Source organism: Lynx canadensis, chromosome B1 (genome assembly GCF_007474595.2).
Source record: "Lynx canadensis isolate LIC74 chromosome B1, mLynCan4.pri.v2, whole genome shotgun sequence".
Classification (NCBI taxonomy): Eukaryota; Metazoa; Chordata; class Mammalia; order Carnivora; family Felidae; genus Lynx; species Lynx canadensis.
Window position 1 is genome coordinate 16,216,156 of NC_044306.2, and position 17,567 is coordinate 16,233,722.

Below are 17,567 nucleotides of genomic sequence, written 5' to 3' on the forward strand. Positions count from 1 at the left end.
GTTGCATTGACCTTTACTTTCCTGTTAAAAGTAAAAATGCGTATTTCATTGATTCCTAAAGAAGAAGGGGATCCCTTTGGCCAGAGTCTGGGTAAAGACTTTTATTCAAAGAGTAACGCCTCTTCTGCCCACCTTGTACTTACTCCAGGGAATCATGGAATTTGTGAGCCACGGTTGCGAATAGCAGTGTGTCAAATCTATTGTGTGTGCTGTGATGGAGACCCACTGTGCCTTTTGTCACTAAGAATGTATCAACTTCATAGAGAAGCAACAAAACAGGGATTCTGTCTCACCAGTTTTACCCACTAACCACAAGGGTAAAACCTGTATTCTTTCATGCACTTATTAGTTCGATGACTATTCACTAAATTAAACACCCATCATGTGTGCTAAGTGCTAGCGGGCTAGGTGCTGGGGATAGAACGGGTGCACTCGACATGGTCCTGCCTTCAAGGTGCTTAACATCCAGTGAGGGACACAGACAAGTAAACAGGCCATTACTATTCGGTGTGTGAGGAGGAAATGTGTGCTACAGACACACAGGAGGGAAGCTTTACATCCGGGGTGGAGGAGTCAGTGATGATGCCCTGGGGAAAAGAGACAAGGCCACGGGTGAGATGGGATTTTCCAGTGAAGAGAGAGGTGATGGAAAGAGCTTTTCCCTCCTGGCGGAGAGAAAGCCTGTGCAAAAGTCCAGGAAGGCAGAAATTGAAGGCTGTCTGTCTAGCTGGAACATGGTTAGTAGGCAGGAAGAGATATGAGGCTGAAAAGGTCAGCAGGAACCCAGATCACAAGGTTTTTTGGAAATTACATTAAGAAATTTGGATTTTGCTCTAAGGATACTTGAGAGCCAGGAGAAAGTTTTGAGAAGGAAGTTTTATAAAGTTTCCTAAAGATTGCCCTAACTGTGGGGCGCCTGGGTGGCTCAGTTGGTTGAGCTTCCGACTTCGGCTCAGGTCATGATCTCATAGTTCGTGGGTTCGAGCCCCACATAGGGCTCTGTGCTGACAGCTCAGAGCCTGGAGCCTACTTCAGATTCTGGGTCTGCCTCTCTCTCTCTGACCCTCCCCCACTTGTGCGCCCTCTCTCTCTCTCTCAGAAATAAATAAACCTAAAAGAAAAAGAAAAAGAAAAAGCTTTCCCTAGCTGTGGTGCAGAGACTGGACTGGATAATTAGGGAGAATAATTGGGTGGCTGTCACTGTAATCCAGTCAATGGGTACATTGTGGACCAGAAGAAGGGATATCTGTAGCATATGTCCTAGTGGTAGGACTTTGAGATATTTGGGGGAGAAGGGAATCCAAGATAACACTTGGGAAGACTGGGCAGAGGAGGGGGTCATCTAGGAATTCAAAAAGGCAACAGAAAATTACCAAGAGGTTGTGTATAATTTACAAAAATTAAATAGGAGAGGAGCAAAGGAATGCTCACACACCATCTTTGGGTAAAAAGATGCAGGAGAGCATTCCATTGAAACCCTGAAGTTTTGTCTGTGTGCTTTTACATCACTCTCATTTAGCAAATCTGCTCTTCATCCTCTGTATCTTGTGGGTATCTTTAGATACGCCAGAATTGTACGTAAACTACATCAGTATATAGCCAGTCTCTGAGATACCACTGTGCACTTAGCCTTTTGGATTTTTTTCTAATTTAGAGAGCCAATGAGAATGAATTTCAGGATTGATGAAAAGAAAAAGAGGATAATAGCTTGGTCCTAGAATAAAAAAGCCTGGCCAAAATTACGTAGACTCCTAGCCCAAATCCTTTTTGCATAATGCTGGCCCCCAGCAAAATTGTTTAGGAGGAACAGAAATGTTGCTTCCTTCTGTTTCTCCATAAGGTATCTATTCTCATTTCCTTCCATTCCTTCCCCTCTTTTTCCTGTGGCTGCAGAGCCCTATCTGTACCCAAATCTCCAGCAATACAAATACTTCCAGAACTTTCTGTTCTTCTTAAAATACAAGTCTAACTCTGCACACCCATTAAATGAAAGACTCAAAGTTCCTCAAGATAGAGTCTGTGTTTTGTTCACTACTGTGTCCCTAGCACCTGATACCGAGTTTAGCACATAGTTGGTGCTCAGTAAATGTTGAATGAGTAAATAATAGAAATATCCTGGTGAGGAAGCTTCTAAAATCAATCCTGTTGCCTGAGATCACAGCTCCTAAAGTGTTCCAATATAATCACAATGTTCTTATGCATTCTTAGAATGATTATTAATGAGCCTTTTATTATTTATATTTAAATCGGAGTCTCGTTGTGCATAATTATTTTTCTGTTTTCAATTTTATGCAATGGTCACATCGTGGTTCACGCAATTCTCATCCCAGAAATTTCAACGTATCCTGATATTCAATCATATAACCTAGTAAATGGGTTATAAGTTTGCACTAAGCCTGCAAACCAATGGTGTTCCTTTTTTTTTCTTTCAGTTTTTTTTTTTTTTTTTGGTGAAGTTCTGTTACCCTAAAAGATGTGGGTTATTTGAAGAAAAGCAAAGATGGCTTAGATAAATGTTATGCGTGAATTATGTGATTATAAGGTTTTTGAACATGTTTCTCAAGAACATAACCATAAATACAGGGTTTCAAAAGCTAAATGCAGGACGCTTATGTTGGGTGTGGTAAGGCAAAGGTCTCCAATCAAATTTCAGGGCTGGCCTTGCATTATATATAATAATGTGCTTTCTTGGATACTCTTAAGGGAGTAAACAAAGAAAACTCTCCTTTTCCTGTTTACTGACACCACCCCAAATTCTTCTAAGGCAAAGAGGAGAGTAAATTGCAAATGGCTCTCTAGAAGCAGGTTTTGATAGAAATGCAAAGGAATCACAGTTTCAAAGGGATCCTGGGGCACTTATCTCATCTCGGAAGGAAAGCAAAGGACTTGGAAAGGAGGATGGAGGGAAGTAAAAACCAAGACCGAGGAATAACCTGTTTGTTAAATTGCACTTTGAAGCGGCAAGTGGCTCTTTTCAAGTTTATATCTCTTTTTGTTTGCATACATTAAATAACTAGCAAAATTTCTGCAAAGTTAAATATAATCTTGATCCATTAGATCGACAATCAGGAAGCTTGAGGCTTGGTAACCTGAGAGAGATTTAATAAGAATCAATTAAAACAACTGTTTGTTTTTTTTTTTTTGAAAGGCATTTCAGAAATTTCCCCTTAATCCAAAGAAATATTAAGCAACAGATACGGAAGCCAAGCGATGGAACTGTGTGGGTTCATTTGTATCAGAGAGACAAATGAATGATTTTTCTCATTAGCAATGGAGACTAGCAATTAAGACTAATAAGACAAGCCATTAGTTATGAATTTTTTAAAAAATTAAGCTCAGGGCCATGATGAGGCCCAGCTATAGTTATATGCAAATGGATCCCATATTTGGTTGGTAGGGGCAATAAATTAGAGCGTGTGTCTTCAATTCTCAGGCAATATGCACGAATCGTGATACAAAATAAACTTGATTTTTAAATAATGCCAAATATATAGGTTACGTTTGAGACAAAAATTACTAAACGATACAAAATTCAGGTCTACTTGGGAACCCAGAAGCCTAGAGAACTGGCATTCTGTTGAATGACAAGTGCTTACTGGTCTTTCGTGCTGCAGAATTGATGACTTCCCAGGTTCATACTCAAAAATACTCCTTGGCTCAGAACGAAACTTTCTTGTGTCCACTTTTCTGTCTGGCGGATCCCAGTCATGCCTAGAAATAAACAACAAATTACATATAAAATAATTCTCTATGCCTCAAGCTGTTCTATGAAACCATTGGCTATCTGTTTACAAAGTTAATTTTAGTATCGAGTTTTAAAAAGTATCTCAGGATAAAAAGTTAATCTGCATAACATACCCCATTTATATGTTGTCTTACATAAATGATTTAAAGAAAGACTTTTATTTCATGTTCTATTTTCCTCTATTTTTTTTCTCTCATAAGTGACGATCCTGCTGGCTCCGTAACTCACACGAGGGGTTTACAGACGCGCATGCTGCCAGTGATTTGCCTGTAAACCCTTGGGATCATGTACAAATAGCAGCTGTGTATACTTGTGTTTAGAATAGGTGGCGGTTATGCTCCATTGAGTTACGTGAGTTTTGCACCACTCTGTGACCTGGCATCCTTGATCCAAAGCGACAAGGAGTAATGCACACGCCATGTTTCATCTTATTTATCCTGCAAATGGCATCCCAGCGAGCGTGTCTGTGAAAAGGACAAAAGTGTCCCTTGGATCGCCAACCAGAGAAGCACGCTGTGTGGTAGGGCAGAGCCTCCTTTGGTCTTACCCTTGGAAAACCAGAGTGAGACAGCCATCCTATTGCATAAGAGACCTTGGAAGCAGCTCTTTTTCCTGAACTAATATCCTTCAAAAGGCGGTCAACGAGGGACTTTGAAAGTAAAGCTTTTCTAGGTAGCCAGGGCTATAGAAGGCTTCCTTTGTGAGGATCTTTTTTCTGCGAGAAGAATTTTCTGACTATAGATGGGAGCAATTCTGACCCATGGAATGAGATTAAATTCTCACTCCGAAGCACATTGGAAATAGAAATGCTTTAAGAGACAGGACAACTGGGGACAAGTCCTGGCTTACCAGTAACTGACGACTGATATTCAACAGATGTATTTTGAGCATCACATGAGGCAATGTATGTGAAAGACATCTAGAAATTTTTAAGAGATTATCATATTTTTTAATGAGAGATTTATTTCCACTAAACATAGGACATATAATACATTTAAATTTGAGTTAATTTTGGTTCTCTTTAAGTGGCAGAGATACGATTTTGTGTCTAGACAATTATGTCTCAAATTTAAGACATCACACTTACAAACCTAGAGTTTATCACGAGGAGATTGGTATTAAAGTGAGGATCTCTTCATACATGATGTATATCTATTTTCATATCTCATACCCAATTTGATCACCAGTTACTCTTAATGGTACAATGGCATGTTGAATATAATATTTATGGGATGTTTATGATAGGTGGATGCTTAAAAATTAGTACCAATGCTAAATAATTCTTATATTTTCATTAATTGCTGTATCTCATGAGCTATGGCTTTAATCAGAGCTGAGTTGGGACATACTGACTATATGAGCTGAATAATTTAATTTTCTAAAACAGTTGATTTCACTCTAAAATGGGTTTAAAGTAGAACAAACCTCATTGAGTCATTCTCAGAATTACATGATATAATCCAGGAAAAGCACTTAGCATAGTGCTTGGCTTATCGTGAGCTCTCGATAAAGGTTACCTATAAGTAGGATTATTAGTCATAATCCTAATTAAAAAAATGCACAGTAACAGTGTGTTTATAAATTTTTATTTTCGTGTAAATAGTTTCTATAAAAACATTTCAGTGGGGAAATGAAAATTAGAATCATCTTGAAAAGCTGGTATAAATGAGTCACAGATAGACACTTACCAACTAATGCCTTATTTATTATTTATGAATAATTTTGCCTGCTTTCAAAGAGAGGCTTTTGTGTATGAGAGGGGAAATTTTAAGTCATGAACAGACCTAACATTTTGAATCTGAGGAAAATGAAAACGGCATAATCTCTGACATGCTATGCCAAAGGAAGTACATGTCCATTATTTCTATTTATTTATCTTCTGATATGCATTTATTGATCAAAAAGTAGAGATTGTGCATGTTTTTTGTTTTAATTTTTTAATGTTTATTTTATTTTTGAGAGAGAAAGAGACAGAGTGCGAGTAGGGGTGGGGCAGAGAGAGAGAGGGAGACACAGAATCCGAAGCAGGCTCCAGGCTCATAGCTGTCAGCACAGAGCCCGACGTGGGGCTCGAACTCATGAACCACAACATCATGACCAGGCACCCTGAGATTGTGCTCATGTGATTATGATATTATGAGCCAAGACTGTGAAAACGTTTGGGGCGCCTGGGTGGCTCAGTCAGTTAAGCATCTGACTGTGGCTCAGGTCATGATCTCACCCCTTGTGAGTTGGAGCCCCGCATCGGGCTCTGTGCTGACAGCTCGGAGCCCGGAGCCTGCTTCGGGTTCTGCGTCTCCCTCTCTCTCTGCCCCTCCTCTGCTTGCACTCTGTCTGTCTCTCTCTCTCAAAAATAAATAGACATTAAAAAAAAAAAAAAGATTGTGGAAGTGCTTGTCACAATCCCAACAGGGGAGGTCAACATGGCATATATGTTGACTAATAAGGTTATACGCGCAGTATCTTGCTGAGATAAGCACTGACTCTTCTACTGAGTGCCATCCAGGCTTACTTGTATCCTAAACTAAACAGAGGCCACTTCTGGGGAAAATGCCTTACTTTTCTGTCGAAGATCGATCTCTTGGTCGAAGTGGTGGAACTGGAGGAGGAACGTGTGGGGGAGGGATGGGGGAGGAGGCATCCTTAAAGACATCAGTGCCGTTGTCGGAGTGGCTTTTGGAGAGGGGTCTGTAGGTCTGGGTCTTTGCAGCAGGATGTGACTGAGCGCTGTAGGGTGAGTTGTACAGGCCTATCATGAAACACAGCACAATAAAACAAACAGAAGCAGAAAAACATTTTAAAAGTGCATTAAATTGTTTATACCCCACAAAACATCCAATGATTTTACCCAAGTTTTTATCGGCAAGCATATTCATCACGCATGCATCAGGCGGTATGTTCTTAATCGATTTATCAATATTATTAATCTATTAATCATTATTAATATATTAATTTATTAGCGATAGGTTCTGTACACAGTCATTGATTGCAGTCAATCTTCAACAGTCATTTTTAAATTAGTAATGATTCAGACTGGTATTAGGTATAAATCTACAGATACTCAGCAAATTTTCTCCTGGATAATATAAACAAATAACATAGTTAAGGTTTCAGGGGAAGATTAAAAATAGTTCATAGAACTGTTTCCAAATATTTTCTATTACTTTAAAAGCTCTGGGGGCGCCTGGGTGGCGCAGTCGGTTAAGCGTCCGACTTCAGCCAGGTCACGATCTCGCGGTCCGTGAGTTCGAGCCCCGCGTCGGGCTCTGGGCTGATAGCTCAGAGCCTGGAGCCTGTTTCCGATTCTGTGTCTCCCTCTCTCTCTGCCCCTCCCCCGTTCATGCTCTGTCTCTCTCTGTCCCAAAAATAAATAAACGTTGAAAAAAAATAAAAATAAAAAAAAAAAAATAAATAAACGTTGAAAAAAAAATTAAAAAAAAAAAAAGCTCTGATTTACCTATGATAATTGACATGTTAATTGCAATCACGCAAAATATAGTTTTTCAATTTTTTATTTTAGCTTATTTTTTTTTACAGAGTATGCATGAGTGGGGCAAGGGGCAGAGGAAGAGGGAGAAAGAGAATCCTAAGCAGGCTGCACGCTGCTCAGCCTGGAGCCCAACGTGAGGCTTGACGCAGGACTCGATCCCACGACCCTGGAATCATGACCTGAGCCAAAATCAGGAGTCAAGATGCTCGAGGGACGGAGCCACCCAGGTGCCCCAATCAAACAAAATATTGAGCAAGTTGTATATGTGCTGTGCAAGGCTTAAGGACACAAAATCCTCAGTGAGCTTGTTGTATATCTGAGGAAATGAGACACGAATAGAACTGTGATTGCAACTAATTGGTAATCTGACAAAGGCCAGATGAGGAAAATGCATATGAAGAATGAAACATTTTAGAGGATGGTGGATTGGTCAGAGAAGATATTATGGAGCAGATGGCACTAGGATGAGCCCTGGAGAACTGGTTTGGGTGGGTCGGGGAAGAGGGAAGCAGAGATGGCTCAGGAAAAAGAGAGGCAAGACATAGCACAGTGGGACTCAGGGTTTGTAGAGGGGGAACAGGCTAGTTACAGTTGCTTTGTCTACCAATTAAACGGCAAAACTATCTCAAAAGGGCTCTGCAAGGTTATATGTAACTATTACTCTTCAATTTATTAATTACTAACGGCTACAGAATTTCAATAGTAAAGATAGTAATAAAAATTCTGAATTTCCTGCCACCTCAGACTTGTGAGTTAAGTCAATTTTCACTCATCTGCTTCTCCTGAGGTCCGTACAACTTGCCATGACAAATGGAAAGACAGTGTCTACGCGTACTGCTTTGCTTGGGTTCCACGGTCAGACGTCAACTGTACAGCTTGTTAAAAACATAAGAGGCCCCAAATGGAGTCACTTATGCTAAGCACCCCCGTCACCCAGTGGAGACTTAATTACAGTTTTGAGCAGAAATGGCCTCTTAAACCAGACAATCAGGCATCACCTGACCAGCAGGGGTGAGGTCATCTCACTCACAGACCCCTGCCCTCCCCTTAAAGCAAAAGGAACCTCGCAATAATCTCTCTCTCTCTCTCTTTTTTTTTTTTTTTTTTTTTTTTTTGCCCAGTGTAACTTCCTTGTTTGGCTCCCTTCTGCCTATAAAAGTCTTTCATTTTGTACAGCTCCTCAGGGCTCCTTTCTATCGGCTAGATTGGATGCGGCCACATTCGTGAATCGTGGAACAAATCCAATACTATCTTTAAAATTTACTTGGCTGAATTTTGTTTTAGAACAAGCTAAACACAGGAGGTGAGTTTGGAGTACCTGTGGCTTGGGATACAAGTTGAGGGAAAGATTTTACTGGGCTTTCTGCTGTCACCTGGAAGAGTGAGGACCTAAATATCAGAGGTCTTGCAGCTTGCTAAGCTCGTTCTGCCTGTTTTTTCTTCTCTGTTTGTCTTTGGAGACTCCTAGCAGAGTCCCTGACAGTTAAAGGGCCTGAGTGCTGGCCTTCGGGCAGCAAGGAGGGGAGAACCTTATGCAGGCCTGAGGCCAGGCTGGCCAGGGGACCCCTTACAAGGGTGCAGGTGAACAGCCTGAGCCTCAGAGCCTGCTCTCAAGAAAGGAAACCGTTCAACAGTCACTAGCCTGGGGCTGAGTGGTGACAGGAGGCCCTACATAGGATCCCCTAATGTGACGCTTAGGGGAAAGGGAAGCATTTTGTAGGGATCCCTCACTCCAGCCCTGCAACCATTTCATAAGATACCAACGCCCTCAAATACAAGTAGAAACGCCCAGAATTGAAGTCATGCCATTATGACTGTTGGCAACTCTGAGTCAGAAAAGTGGCCTCAGCAGAGTGGGATTTTTAAAAATCCTTCAATGAATGGTTGCATTTTAGGAGCAAAAGCATGGACAAAGTCACAAAATACTTTTGCTTGACTCGTTTTTTTGTGAAGTGTATCTGAAAGATCTTACGCAATTGTGATCACTCTCTCTGCTGATAAAAAGAGATCTTTATCTGATTTTGTACCCCAGTTACAGTGTGTTCTTTCAAGCCGTCCTTCATACTTTGGTTAAACATTCCTGAAGCTGCAAATAAACGGACAGTGTGAGAATGAAGGAGACAAAACAGTATTAGTTCTCATTTCCATGGGAAAAGATCGATCCTTTGGTTATGCATGCTTTGAGAAAAGAAAAAAAAGAAAAGCATCCTCTTAATTGTCTACACTGAAAACATGCGCTCAAACAGTGGTAACACAGTGAGTGGGAAGTGATTCCCAGCATACAGTATTCATTGCGAGCAAGGAACCCCGTCCTACCTGCATTATATGTATAAGGAGTATTATACATGTCTGTGTCATCATCTAGAAAATGAAACATAAATATCATGGTAATACACATTCGGTCACCATATCGTAACAAGACAGTAGAACCTCAGAGAAACAAAAACAATTGGGTAGAAAACCAGGGTCTCTTGCCTGGTGCGTAACACCATTTTTCGAATTTTCTAATACTGCTTTGTTCCCGAGCTGCTGCGGTTTGACCTCGCTGGTCCGTAACATATTTGCTCGCTTGCCCTCTCCCCAGCATGCAGGGCCAGGGCTTTTTCCTCACTTCCCGGGCCAGCCTTCTCTTCTGAATCATGAATTTCCTCCGGAAGTGCTTTCGAGATCTTTTGTCAAGCTAGTGAGACCTACCTCTGCTTTCTCTCTCTCTCTCTCTCTCAATCAGCAGCTGGCATGGGTGGACAGAGGAACAATGACAGCGCCACACCCCACACCACGCCAGACTGTGGCTGGGGAGGGAGGAAGGGACCAGAGCACCTGGCACCCCTCCAGGGTCACCTAATAAGAGGCTTCTTGGCAGCTCAGGGGTGAGGCAGCAGCTCAGGTGTCTGTGACTTGAGGACGGTAGAAGGAAAACAAGGAGGAATGTTGAAAGAGGGACCGCCATGGAGTTGCTAGGGTCTTAACGTTTTGTGTGAACCGGAACTCTACAGGAGGATACGTATATACCCTTTGGCCTGGAGGATCCGATCAGAGAACAGAACAACACACATACCCGGCTTGTGTACCATGTGGATCTGCTTGAACATCGTCTTGTACCAGTCCTTCGGTCTGTCAACTGTCTGTAAGAGAGAATGTTCAGTAGTTACAAAACCGGTTCTGAGTCAACACTGCTTGCCCCTCCACGTTTTTCTTTCTACATTTTATCTTTTCTAATAGCAGGTTTCTGTCTGTGATTACAAAAAAGAACAAAAACCTATTTCATGATGACAACACTAGTAACTTACCTAGTTATGCATGGGGTTTGTAAATATGTTACCCCTTTAGGCTGAATTTAGGCTGAGTTGGGACATTATATGCTGTGGCCAAATCGCACTTGCGCCCAGCATTAGATAGTTGATATTTGTACAAACATATTTATATAAAATGCACTGAATAAAAGTTGTAGTGTTGTAATAGTTTGTTGAACTCCTTTTGGTGCTAATTATCATTATCCTTAAAAACATTTTCGTGAGGGTTCTGTTGAAAACATTATTTTTAGAATTAACTAGGGAATATTTTTTACTGTATTCTGATCAGCTTAGACTTAGAGAAATAAAAATATGATATTTACTAGGTTAAGTTAATAAAACCCCAAATGTAGTACAGTCAAGGGTCCTGCGGTAAATCTAAAAAAATGTAGACATTGTTTAAAACTTTTTTTAACATGATAAATAAATGTATGCAGCATTTGCTTTGCTAAATTATAAATTCCTTGAGAGTAGAAGCTCCTTCCACACGCCTGGATTTGGACATGATAGAAACTGGGTTGTAGTGGAAAGAAGAAATCAACGTCACCTCAACCTAGATTCAAGTCTTGCTTCCTTTATTGTTTGAAATTGAAATATAAGTATGAAATTATTGTTTCATACTTCCCAGCAGTATGAATTTGGATCATTTAGGTAAGCTTTTAGAACCTCAGCTTGTCCTTCCTAAGATGAAATAATTATATCTACATCATAGGATTGTGATGGAAATGGAATGAAACCATGTATATAAGACCTAAAACAATGCCTAGAATGTAAGAAATGCTCAATAAATAGTAACAGTCAGTAGGGAACATAACATATTTATAGAATAAAATAATGAAAGAACCCAGGTTATTGGATGGAATTCTACCTGATTACATACCTGTGAAAGTAGACCTACACTTTTATAATCATAATTAAAGATTTTGCTTGGCAAGATCTTTAGCTCAATGTTTCCAGAAATACTCCAGCAAGAAACCCAATCATTCTGTATATAGTGATAAATACACCAGATTTTCCAAGACCATTCTCTTGATATAAAATATTCTGTTAGGACTGCCACACAAATATTCTCGTACTTTTTAAAAGACTGAGCGTTCGTTTAGATTTTATATCCTATTTTTTCCCCCTCAGAAATGTGGTAATTGCATTTTTCATCTGGAAATTGAGGGTTTTGTGCCGCATCTAATTTATTTTGGTCTCTGAGCATACATGGTTCTGATAATCACAACAAATATAGATTAATATTAAGAACTACTTGACTTTGTTCTGAGTCACCTCTTCATTCATTGTAGGCTCTTTCTACGTTGGAAAAGCTTTGAGGAGATTGTTAATTGACCTTATTTTCAAATGATGGGAGCTGGTGGGAGGGGTGCAGTGATGAATCAGGAGTTTAGTTATTATTGGCTGATTTAAATAAAGTGGCTGAACATGTATCTTTAAGGGACACTTTCATAAAAGATCAGTTTCTCTTTTGTTAAGCTCTGTTTCCTTTATGTCTTCAGCAATAGAAAATAAGAAGTAAGTCGGTGCAAACATGTTTCCCAGCCATACCTGGACACAACAAATAGCAACAAGGAAGCCTAAATAAGTGAGTTATATCCCTGTATATGGCAGTGTATCTTGACAGACAGGATTTTTTTTTCTTCACTTGCTGGAGGGCACATATCAGGCAGGAGCTTAGTTTTGCCATCTGCTAGCTTTATATGGTGAGCACAGAGATGCCAGGAAATGCCCAGTGGTTGGCAAAGAGGAGTATGAAACTGGTATAGGGCAACACTAAAACTCTTTGTCCCTTTCTAAAAGAAGCACTCTGGGCATTTGAAGTTTCTTTTATAAATGGCATCATGGACATGTTATGTCTAATACTGAGATTAAGTAAATAGAAGTCTACTCAAGTTTAAGGAAGTTTGCTTTTGTATGTGTCCTTCAAGGTTACTTTGTATGGGCAGTAACTATTAGCAATTCACGATTCACTTGTTGTCTATAATCTTGGCAGAATTCACCTGGATTTTACTTTTCTACAGTTTACAAAGTATCAAAACTCGATGTTGATTTATCACGCAGAGATTTCCAAAAAGGGAAAAGACACATATTTTCTACGTACGAGTATACAGTGATTCTATTCTATTTTTGCCCCTTTCCAGCTTTGAAAATGCTCGAACGGTGTTATATTTGAACTGGAAAAAAAAAGAGTCTTGTATTTCACTTAACTAGCTGGCTTTAATTAGACAGCCTCCTGGGATCTGAACCCCAGCGATTTTTGTTGTTGTTAAGAATGGCAGTAAAAGGCTAACCCAGACGTCCCAGGTCACATGAGAGAGGGCAGACTGGGGAGCCTTCATTCAAATAACTCAAAGGTACATTTGTTGACTTTTGGCTTTCTAGAGTTTCTAGCTTACAAAATTCTGTTTCCTTGGTATAGGCTGGTTGCCTAAAATGAGGCTACAACATGATACACTGAGACAGTACTGCCTTTGGTGGATACGCCGAGCAGAAAGTCCATGTAAAGCAATTTGAGTCTGATAATCATTACTCTCTACACGGATGAGAAAGAAAAACAACCTTGGAGATTCTTGGCCTGCTGTGGCTCAGAGACGGCCTGACTCAACATTTATAAACACAGCTATACTTGGGGATGTGCTTGGCGAGGCTGAAAAACAGGGAACGCAAGTAAGAGTCTTCACAGACCTGTACCTTGTGCGTACAATTTTAAAAGTCTAAATAAGAACACAGCTGTGCCTAAAAATTACGGTTCCTTATAGGGAACTTCTGGGTTGCTTACATTTTATTTCCTATTTTACAGAAGGGGAACCAGCACCGAATGTTTAGTATATGTATTTGCATATGCATATCTAAACATGCTTTTGATTTGCAAGTAGGAAGACCACTAGAATTTTAATATTACTTGATTTTCACTAACCTTTGACAATGTCTGGTATTTTTCCTTTGGAAAACTAAGAAGCAAGTCTTTGCTGTTTAAGAAAATTATGTCGGATGGATAAAAAAAACTGGTCCAGCTTTTCATGTTGTTTCTTATATATCATTTATCATGTTAAAAACACACCCAGAGGTCTCAGACACAATCCTTTCAGACAGAATCTACAACAAGTTAGAGTCAGGAATATCCTAATTTGTGAATATACTATGACTCGAGGGTCGATTAAGCAAAACCAATGACACCATACCTGTCTGACACTGCATCCCTACGTTATTTGGAAAAAAGATTCCAGTTAAACCATTTTGAGTCAGAAACCTTCAAAGGGAAACAGATGACAAAACACCATCACCGGAAACATGCAGTTGTCTTAAGACCGTTAGTCACAATCCCTGAACTTTTTCTGTGACTTAAATATGACAATCATCGGTTCCAACATAGATTGTTAGGACTTGATAATTAGTCACATTCAGTGTTCCCAGAATCTAGTGCATCTACAACCCCATCAACTGCTGTGCAGGTTGACTTTCTGGCTTGCAATTCTGATACAGATGCTTGGAATAATCCATTTTTTAACTCTTCTCTCAGAACGCGCAATCCCCATCTATCAGAAATGCAATCTTACCACTGCTTTTTTTTTTTTTCCTGATCTCTTTCCCATTCGTTTCCTCTATCCACTATTGTCTTTGCACCCCCTCCCCACCCCCCGCCCCCAGGGTTTGCATTCCAGGGAAGCAGCTCTTGGCAACACCCCTGCCAGGTAGGCAGGAGTATGCAGCCTGAGCCCTCTCCTTGCAAAGCCCCCCAGTTCACCTGCAGACGTGCTGCGGCCCTCATCCTGGCTTCCAGAGTCTTCCTTCTGCCGGCTAGCACAAACCTTCTCTGCGAGTAGACTGGTCAGCGAGCAGCTGCCTGCCCCGGGCTCTCAGTAGCTGCCTTTGCTGCTGCTGAGCTTTGCCAGAAGGGGCTGCCCTGACACACTGAGCAATGCTTTGGCAGAGTTGAAAGCCAAAAAAAAAAAAAAAAAAAAAAAAAAAAAAAAAAATCCAAACACTTTCACTTAATATCCCTGAGGGCTCACAGCAGGCACAGCTGAAGAGGGACACTAAAATGTGTATTTTTCTTCACAGTTTTTTTTTCTTTCCATGACATTAACTCCCTTTGCTGCAATCATCTCACCGCCCAGCTGCCAATCCACGGCTCCCAATCTCCTGTTGTTAACACACATCCATTTCAAGAAACAAATCCCTGGTTTATTTGCAAAGCAGTCAAAGCATTCACCTTGTCTCGTTCCTTCTCCTTTCTCTCTATTGCCCTAACGCTCCCTGGAAGAGGTGAAACAAAACAAAATATACCTTTATTGTTCAACAAAACTCACAATCTTCGTGATTTTCAATTAAGATGCAAACACAGATTCTGCGATTAGCTTCAATCCACAGTTCTTTTCCTCTTTCTCTGCCACATACAACATAATATTCACGAGAACTCAAATGGCATAGAGGGCAATCCTCGTTATATAAGACCAAAGGAATGCACAAAGCCGTTGACAATCCGGCCTTTGTAGAGCCTGGGCATAGCCCTGCAGCCACCACGCTGGCATTTCCTACCGTTCTAATTGCGGTGGGTATTCCGGATTCGTCCACGGGCCCGATCCCCGGGTAGTGGGGGGCTTTGATGACCGTCACTCTCTTCTCCTCCTCTGAGGATCTGTACAGTGGTATGGAGCTGCCCATGGTGCCGTCCAGAGACTGCGCGTGCTGGGGATAGGTCTCTGTGGAATCTGCCGAGAAAATTTGGTGACATATCATGTATTTGATGCGCAAGGACTCATAAGTTGACAGCACCTCTTGTATATTTATGCCAACTGTATCGTAGAATCTATTTCCATCGCTTTCTCTTTTGACCCATTTACCTTGCATTCGAGCCACTCGTTGTTAGCATGTAGGTATATACCCAACAGAACAGTAACAACAAGATCCTCGTCCGTTGTCTGAAGAAGGGGGAGGGGGAGGGTGACATTTGTGGACGGACCGTGTGGCCGTGTAGCAGCCACTGTGTTAAGACAGTACTTTACATCTATTAGCTCACCTCACCGTCCATTTAATTAATTAATTACTTTTTATTTTGTTACTGTTTTTTAAATATTTATTTATTTTGAGAGAGAGAGAGAGAGATTTTAGAACACCAGCAGGGGAGAGGCAGAGAGAGAGAGGGAGAGAGAGAATCTCAAGCAGGCTCCGCACTGTCGGTGCAGAGCCTGACTCGGGGCTCGAATTCAGGAACGGTGAGATCATGACCTGAGCTGAAGTGAAGAGTTGGACACGTAACCAACTGAGCCACCCTGGTGCCCTGTGGGGGGGCTCCGTTTTATAGACGAGGAGGCAGACCGAGACATTATCTTTGTGAAGTTGCTGACTACTGTTATTTGAAAGCACCGGAATGTCCTCTTAGAGCAGAAGATAGGACTGTTGAGTCTACAGCAGCAATTTCATATAAATAAAGTGAAAACAAAAATCACATTAAGAAATCCCCACATCCAAACACATACTTAGATGGGGTGAAGGCTCATGGGTTAAATGGATGATTTCAAATTATTAGTGCTGATTTTTATTTAAGTAGACACGATGGCCAGATATCTTGGCTGTTACTTTGAAGCATAAAACCCACGACTTGCCCCTTGAGTATAAAAATTGCCCCGAGCATATAAACGAGATGAGATTTATCGTGTTCCTGGCTTCATGCCATCGTTAGTAACTTTTAGTACACTTTCATAAGAAACAGAGAGGACACATACGTCCGATACATTCCACTTACTCTTAGTTCACAGATATTTGTGAAGATCAACAGGATTACCATTCATTTTGTACAATGGATAATACGACTTCCTGCTGTTTTGCAATAAATTTCAAAATTTTGGTGAGCAGGAATGATTCTTTGCCATAGTTTGTCTGATCTGGTACTCAGAAAGGAAGGTCTCTCTCTCTCTCTTTAATGTTTGTTTGTTTGTTTATTTATTTATTTATTTATTTATTTTAATAAAAAAAATCTTTATTTTTGAGAGAGAGAGAGACAGAGAAAGAGACAGAGACAGAGCACGAGCAGGAGAGGAGCAGACAGAGAGGGAGACACAGACTCCGAAGCAGTCTCCAGGCTCTGAGCTGTCCGCGCAGAGCCCGACGTGGGGCTTGAACCCACGAAAGCAAGTTCATGACCTGAGCCAAAGTCGGACTCCCCACTGACTGAGCCACCCAGGCACCCCAGAAAGGTGTACCATTACTTGATGACATATATATGCATATATGTGTGAATATATATGTAATCTATCTATCGCAAAACATATGATAGTATTTTTTTATTTGTTTATTTTTAACTTGAGGGAGAGAGAGAGAGAGTGCAAGCAGGGGAGAGGAACAGAGGGAGGGAGAGAGAATCTTAATTTTTTTGAGAGAGAGAGTGCACACATGTGCACACAAGTGGGGGAGGGGCAGAGGGAGACCTGATGGGAGGCTTGATCCCATGACCCTGGGATCATGACCTGAGCCAAAACCAAGAGCTGGTCTCAACCGACTGAGCCAGCAAGGTGCCCCATATATGACTGTATTTTTGTAACAAATTTATATAAAAGTTCATAAGTAAGATTTTAAAAGATTTAACTCATCATTATAAGGATAACTACAGATAGGACTCCTGTAAGCTAAAATCTATTGTAACACTAATAACTGCTAATTATTATGGCTATATTCAGTTTAGTTTGCAACAGAAAAGCATTTTAGATACATTTCTGATGAAGAATGAATAAGGCTAGGAAGGAAACGGTATCTTTTCCAAGCAATTCCAGATGTGATATTTGACTCTGATTTCCCATTTAGTTCCGAAACGTGTTTGAGTCAGGAACCATGATGGTGGTATTTCTATTAAACGATAAATAATTTTTGAGCACCTCCTATGTGCAAAGTCCCAGCCCAAGCAAAGAGTATGAACTCTGTCTTCACATATGGTTCGTTAGAGTCAATGAGTTTATAGCTTATATAAGTTAGCCTTTTATTGTATATTTCTTTTATAGGTCCACTAACTCTCATTTTTGTAATCTTTTGTCCTCAGCTT

General features: G+C 40.7%; 1 protein-coding gene across 13 annotated transcripts in view; it reads right to left on the reverse strand.

Moving 5' to 3' along the window:
• The window catches only part of SORBS2 (sorbin and SH3 domain containing 2), a 222,688-nt gene that overhangs the window by 54,148 nt on the left and 150,973 nt on the right, over positions 1-17,567 (reverse strand). For 10 of the 13 annotated variants that reach the window (XM_032592809.1, XM_032592814.1, XM_032592812.1 and 7 more), the window contains 5 exons: positions 15,071-15,243; positions 10,294-10,360; positions 9,552-9,596; positions 6,305-6,494; positions 3,597-3,711 (listed from right to left, as the gene is read on the reverse strand). In XM_032592809.1, coding sequence (XP_032448700.1) covers positions 3,597-3,711; positions 6,305-6,494; positions 9,552-9,596; positions 10,294-10,360; positions 15,071-15,243 — 590 coding nt within the window. Of the gene's footprint in view, positions 1-3,596; positions 3,712-6,304; positions 6,495-9,551; positions 9,597-10,293; positions 10,361-14,276; positions 14,413-15,070; positions 15,244-17,567 lie in introns of those variants that run through there. The other 3 variants (XM_032592813.1, XM_032592816.1, XM_032592819.1) reach the window with 2 other exon arrangements.